This window comes from Macaca nemestrina, chromosome 1, assembly GCF_043159975.1.
Source record: "Macaca nemestrina isolate mMacNem1 chromosome 1, mMacNem.hap1, whole genome shotgun sequence".
Lineage (NCBI taxonomy): Eukaryota > Metazoa > Chordata > Mammalia > Primates > Cercopithecidae > Macaca > Macaca nemestrina.
Genome location: NC_092125.1, coordinates 232,329,221 through 232,336,097, shown reverse-complemented (window position 1 = coordinate 232,336,097; position 6,877 = coordinate 232,329,221). Strand labels below are relative to the sequence as shown.

At 52.1% G+C, this 6,877-nt stretch overlaps 1 protein-coding gene and 1 pseudogene across 1 annotated transcript in view; both read right to left on the bottom strand.

Moving 5' to 3' along the window:
* Positions 1-1,493: 1,493 nt before the first annotated feature.
* On the bottom strand, positions 1,494-4,431 carry LOC105498336 (uncharacterized; annotated as a pseudogene).
* Positions 1,494-6,877, bottom strand: part of LOC105498337 (solute carrier family 35 member E2B) — a 40,831-nt gene continuing 35,447 nt past the window's right edge. The window contains exon 9 of the mRNA XM_011770394.3: positions 1,494-6,635. Within this exon, the coding sequence (XP_011768696.1) occupies positions 6,398-6,635 (238 nt within the window). The 3' untranslated portion in view covers positions 1,494-6,397. The remainder of the gene's footprint in view (positions 6,636-6,877) is intronic.

The window sequence follows — 6,877 nt, the reverse complement described above, 5'->3', positions numbered from 1 at the left end:
TTATAGTGTGATTTTAAAGCTGACACTGGCAGTGGGTCCTCAAAGTGCTTGTGCAAACTCACTGGGTATGGTGCTTCCCAAACTCCCAAGGCCCCACCCCAAACCCATGGATTCCGAACATTCCAGAAGAGGATAAAACGAGTAATTAATTCCCTTTCCGTATGTTAGGTTATCCTCTTGACTTGAAAAGTCACAGAAAACTGCTTTAGACATCTGAATCTCAGGAAAGAGACAGTAAACATCCGCATTTACTGGGCCTGAAATGGGAAACTGTAAAATGTGACAAGAAATTGACAAGGGCACAAAAAGGGCGATGGGTATTGGAATTTTTTTCATTCCAGAATGAAATGCTGCTTGCTTTGGGTACCCAAGCTTTTTTTTTTTTTTTTTTTGAGACGGAGTCTCGCTCTGTCGCCCAGGCTGGAGAGCCGGTGCGCGATCTCGGCTCACTGCAAGCTCCGCCTCCTGGGTTCATGCCATTCTCCCGCCTTAGACTCCCGAGTAGCTGGGACTTCAGGCGCCTTCCACCACGCTCGGCTAATTTTTGGTAGTTTTAGTTGAGACGGGGTTTCACCGTGTTAGCCAGGATGGTCTCAGTCTCGTGACCTCGTCAACCGCCTGCCTTGGCCTCCCAAAATGCTGGGATTACAGGCGTGAGCTACTGCACCTGGCTTTTTTTTTTTTTTTTTTTTTTTTTTTTTTGTGAGAAGAAGTCTTGCTCTGTCACCCAGGCTGGAGTGCAGTGGCACAATTTTGGGAAACTGCAGCCTCTGCCTCCCGGGTTCAAGTGATTCTCCTGCCTCAGCCTCCCGACTAGCTGGGATTACAGGTGTGCACCACCACACCTGGCTGACTTTTGTATTTTTAGTAGTGACAGGGTTTTGCCATGTTGGCCAGGCTGGTCTTGAACTCCTGACCTAAAGTGATCTACCCACCAGCCTTCCAAAGTGCTGGAATCATAGGCATGAGCCACCACACCTGGCCAAAAATCTCCATTTACCCTTCATGAAATCAGTGAGTACCCAAATGCTGCCACTTAGTCAAACCCTAATAAAATCGACCCCGGAGGCAACGAGGAGGAAGCGGCCTCGCACTTGTGTTTGTAGTAGGAGCTGCCACAAAGGCCTTTCCCAACTAGAACTTGGGGTTAAGCCACTTCTGTGAAGACCCTCTGCTAGCAACAGCCAGCCCCATCGGTGAACAAAGGCCACCACCGCAACAAGCTCCTGTAGCCACTGACCTTTGTGTCAGAACAGCTTACGTGGACTTCTTTCCACCTGCAGAAGCTCGCCCTTGCCCCAGCCTCTCAGATGAGCCTGTGGACAGACCCTGGATTGCAATCCTTGGCTGTTTGCAAACAGCCTCTTGTTTTGGAGAATTGGTTTCTCTTGCTCATTTTAGATTGCTAGAAACTGGTGTAGGCACTAAGATGCCAACCTTGATCATTTCAGCAGCATGAACACCAGAGCTACACAAGGAAGAAAACAAAGCAGTCCATATTTAACATTTATTTTACTTTGCTGAGCAAGAATCATAGGCTGCTACCATGATTAACTTAGTTTAGACAAAAATAAGCAGGAGGCCTCCACAGGATTAGTTGCACAGTATCAGCTTATCACTGCTGCAGAATTAACAGCGACTGGCTACATTATTTAACAGAATCGTTTGCTGGAAAGCACTGATCTGGTAATATAAATATTGAAATAGGTCACATACAAAACACTAGAAACATTTTGTACAATGTACTTTTAGTTCTCCATAGTTTGGTATAAAGCAAATATAATTTGGCTCTGACGTTGATTGTTGATGTAATTTTCAAGTTTTCCCATGTGGGAAAGTCTGTGGCCCTCTTAAAAGATGGAGCCTCCAACGCCACGTTGGCAGTTCAGACTCTGTGAACAGTTTAAACGAGCAAGTCAGCTGAATGCCACTTTCAGCTGTAAGTGAAATGAAATGGAAAACAACAAACAAACTAGGACTGTGAGTTGGAAGTTTCCAACTGAGTTTTCGTTAAGGATCTAGCAGCCATCAAACTCAAACATCAGAGGCCCACAGGGAAACTGGAAGAAATACTTGAGACAGCCAAGCTGAAGGTTTCTGTGCTCTGAGGGATCTGAGGGTGGATGTCCCACTCCTGTATCCTCAGCCAGGAGAGAACTAGTCAGAATCATTAGGGGAGCTCGGACGCTCTCGTTCTATAAAGTAAGGCCCCCAAGTAGGGCACGCATGTGCGTTGGGAAACAATAAACCCCTCAGTACCATGTTGGTCAAGGGCAAACGAGAGCAGTCTGTTTCTATCCGCAATGACATTCTTTTTTTTTTTTCGAGATAGGGTCTCGCTCTGTCGCCCAGGCTGGAGTGCAGTGGCTGGATCTCAGCTCACTGCAAGCTCCCTCTCCTAGGTTCACACCATTCTCCTGCCTCAGCCTCCCGAGTAACTGGGACTACAGGCGCCCACCACCTTGCCCAGCTAGTTTTTTGTATTTTTTAGTAGAGACGGGGTTTCACCGTGTTAGCCAGGATGGTCTCAATCTCCTGACCTCGTGACCCGCCCGTCTCGGCCTCCCAAAGTGCTGGGATTACAGGCTTGAGCCACCGCGCCCGGCCTGCAATGACATTCTTGTTTCCTTCTTCCAGCAATGAAATACTTCCAGGCCTGAGAAAGGACATCATTTGGACAGATGTAAAGAACTGTCTTGTTCGCCTGTTATTCCCACTGACCCATCTAAGTGATCATCCAGGAGCGTGGCAGCAGCAAGCAGAGCTCACTGGTTTTGTGGCAAGGAGTTTAAAGGCACCCTACAAAGCAGAGCTCTATTTGGCTGATGATATTCTTTGCTCAGCTCTTTAAAATGACTGTTTGACTCACCATGTTAATTTTTCACAAATTAAAGACACATTTTGGGTTGTGCAAGAGTGTTTTCATCTTTCCAGGTAGACAGATTATTTTAACACTGTTATAGAGGGAATTGGGACTCTCGGATTTTATTTAAACCTTTTCATGCCATTTAGTGGGCAAGTTTCCTTGAAAGTTAAGAGAGATGCACATCTCTTAAGTGTCAATTTCAAGAAGCAGATGACGCAATTCGGGAGGTGGTTCAAGTGTTCTGTTTACAAAGGCACAGACCACGACCACGGACACACTCAGTGGAAGTAACACCTGGTGTTTCTAGGACATCTGTGACAGTTAACAAGAACTTACTATGCTAGAAAAGTATTACATAAAAGTTATTTAAAAATATATGTCTGTACAATCGTTAACATGGCCAAGCCAGGCCTTGGGTATTGCCTCTTGGTGCCTGGCTGTACTGGGAATGCCGTGAAGACCAGCAGCTGGAAACCGACTTGGGCATGGAGAGGAGACTGAGGGAGAGGGAGGGGACAGCATGCCTGAGCAAGGGCACAGTGTCGGCTGCCGCATGGTATCCAGGCTGCTGCTGCCAGGATGAGGAAGAGGCCCCAGAGCAGCATTACAAAGGAAATCACCCTATTTGCTCATCATTTGGAAAAATGTGTTTCTGGTCCACAAACAGAAAATCAAAACAGGCTGGAAGCTCCTTGTCAGGGTGGAAGGGAGGGCACCAGAGGATGTGTGGCCAGAAATTCCAGGGTGCTCAGAACCAGGCACCTGCACCTCTCCTTACACCAGACCATCATCTTTAGAGGCTAGTGGGAAGCCTGGCAGCCATTCTCAATGGGGAGGCGGACAGGGCCACCCTGGGGGTTGGCCTCACATATCTACAATCCTCTGCCACCTCCAGGGCATTTTCTAAGTGTTTTTGAGACAGAGTCTTGCTGTTGCCCAGGCTGGAGTGCAATGGCACGATCTCGGCTCACCGCAACCTCCACCTCCAGGGTTCAAACAATTCTCCTGCCTCAGCCTCCTGAGTAGCTGGGATTACAGGCACCCACCATCACACCCAGCTAACTTTTGTATTTTTAGTGGAGACGAGGTTTCATCATGTTGGCCAGGCTGGTCTCAAAACTCCTGACCTTGTGATCCGCCAGCTGCAGCGTCCCAAAGTGCTGGGATTACGGGTGTGAGCCACCGTGCCCGGTCTTATACTGGTTTTTGAGGAAAGCAGAAAAAGAGAAATGGAAAACTGGGGAAAGTCACGTGATGACCCAACTTCGCAGTGCAGTGAACACACACCTGGCCTGTTCTCCACACACAGGTCAGTGGTTTTATACAAGTGGCTGGAGCAGGTGCAGTGGTGCACGCCTGTATTCCCAACACTACGGGAGGCTGAGTGGGAAGGACTGCTTGAGCTGAGGAGTTCAAGACCAGCCTGGGCAACAAAGTGAGAGCCCAGCTCAACAAAAAAATAGCCAGGCATGGTAGCACGTGCCTGTGGTTAGAGCGACACAGGAGGCTGAGATGGGAGGATCACTTGAGCCCAGGAAGTCGAGGCTGCAGTGAGTCAAGATCATGCCACTGTACTCCAGCCTGGGTGAAAGAGCAAGACAGTCTCAAAAAAATAAAAAGGTTGCTTGTGGGTTAAAAAGCCTCATTTCAGTCTACCATCAAGGCAGACTTTTTTGAGTAGGTAGAAGTTAATGAGTCATAATTATTGCTGTTTCCGAACCATTTTATCTTCAGGAGGGGCTATTTTTGTATTTCCCAGGTGAGAAGCCAAATGGAAAACCAGTGAAGTGACCTCAGGCGCCAATGGCCTAAAGAGCATGTAGGGAAAATGAGACTCGGGATGGAGCAAGCAGGGAAATGAGACTCGGGGCTTAACAGGCAGGGAACATGAGACTCGGGATGGAACAGGCAGGGACATGAGACTTGGCATGGAATAGGCAGGGAAATGAGACTCAGGATGGAGCAGGCAGAGAAATGAGACTCGGGACCACTGGAGCCCCATGCTGCCTCTGACAAGCCCTGGAGCTCTGGGTCTCAAAGGCTCGCTGGCAACAGACTGCACCAGGCATAGGAATTCGCCGGCTGCGAGACGGGGGGTGAAGGGCTCAGGCATGGTCAGAAGCCTCTGCCTAACACACAGCTCCAGCAGCCACTCCTCAGTAAACCCACCCAAAGCAAGACACTGAAAATGCCTAGATGGGTCTGCACACCCCATAAACAAATAGGCTTCCTCCTGTACCCTCGGGGATGCGTGATGCTGAGGATGGGTTGAGCTGGCCCTTGGCCCCACCATGCACTACTGCTGTCCCTCGGGGAGAGTGGGATGGGGTGGGCGCCTGATACACACCATGTGCCCCAGAACATTCAGTGTGGGTGCTTCCTTTTTCAGCAAGGACGGCGCCAGGTAAACACCACGTAACCCAAGCCATCAACACTACAATGTCCTGCCCAAGGCTCACGTGGGGAATCGGGACAGGTACTGGATGATGAGATTAGGAACAGTGGGCTCCAAGGCAGAACAGACAGGCTCACCCCACAGGGACCTCAGAATAGCCTGCCTGATACTCAGAGTCCAAAAAAGAAAAGGAATGTACACATCTCCTCCCAAATTAAACATGAGAGGTTTGTCCTCAACCTCAGGGCTAAGAAACCACCACAGGTAGGAGGGCAGGGTGCCCTGGGGTGGGGGGGCTCATGCAGCCCAGGGTGTGGAAGTGACAGGCAGGACACCCCAGAGCGGGCACTCACGCAGCCCAGGGTGGGGAAGGGATAGTGGGGCAGGGGCCCACACAGCCCAGGATGTGGAAGGCGATGGGCAGGGCACGCTGGAGTGGGGGGCTCATGCAGCCCAGGGTGTGGAAGGGGTACGGGGGCCTTCCTCTTCACAGAAGCGACGGAATGGCCTCCGTGGTCATAGCCCTTGATTTCCATGCAATGCTGTAGCTTGAGGCTCGTGATGACTCTGGGATAGTCTGAGGATGCCCACAGCCCTGGTGGGTCAGGTGAGGAGTTCTGATTGCCCACTGTGGCAGCAGGAGACCCCTCCTTCCAGGGCCCTCTGTCCCTGCCCGTCAGCCCTGCTCTGTGACCTCATGCCCAGGGCCAATCTGCAGCCAGTCCAGGGCTCAGGGCCTTCGATGGCTGGTGTGGGAAGCTGAGTGCTCTCTTGGCTGTAGCAGGGAGCAGCTCTCGTTGGCACTGGACCCAGCCCTGGCTCCCGGTGGACCCTGGGGTGCTGCCCAGAGAGGAAGTGGGCACCCCCAGCATGGGAGCCGCAGAGGCTGTTTTCACATTACACGGGCATGGGCTCAGCTGACAGGAGGCTCTGGTCTCCACTCCAGGAAGCTGATACCTGGAATCCCCAGTTTGAGTTTCTGCTGGTCTTCACTGGCAAACCAAGAAAACCTCAGGGAATGGCCGACTTAGCTCCCTGTGTCCGGCACCCCAGCAGGGCCATGGAGGAGGGCGTCCCTGTCCGTTTCCGGGGGATGCAGTGTCACGAGCACAGCAGCAGCTGGCAGCTTCCTGCTCTCAGGGATGCTGCCTGGGGTCCTGTGGAAGCAGCGGCTCCACCGTGTCCTCTGGGGCCCGGCCGGTGGCCACAGCCAGGCTCTGCAGCGCCTCCTGCTGGTGCTGCCTGGCCTTGTTGTAGAGCAGGACCCCAATTGTCACCAGGGCTGTGCCAACTGCTGACAAGCTGGTGATCTTGTTGCCAAAAACGATGACGCTGAGCCAGATGGACAAGGCATGCTTCACGGTGCTGGCGACGCTGCAGAGACAAGGGGAGGGAGCAGGGGCGCTCGGGGTCATGGTCACCTCGGCCCGTGGCCGGCAGCTTGGCTGAGCCTCGGTCTGGAGGCTGGGGTGGGGGCACTCAGGGTCACGGTGACATCAAGCCTGCAGCCAGCAGCTCGGCTGACCCCGGGTCTGGAGGCCAGGGTGGGGCGGGGGGTGCTCGACGGGACCTGGGTGGTGGTGAGCTCGGCCCAGGGGTTTGGGAGCTTTGAGCGG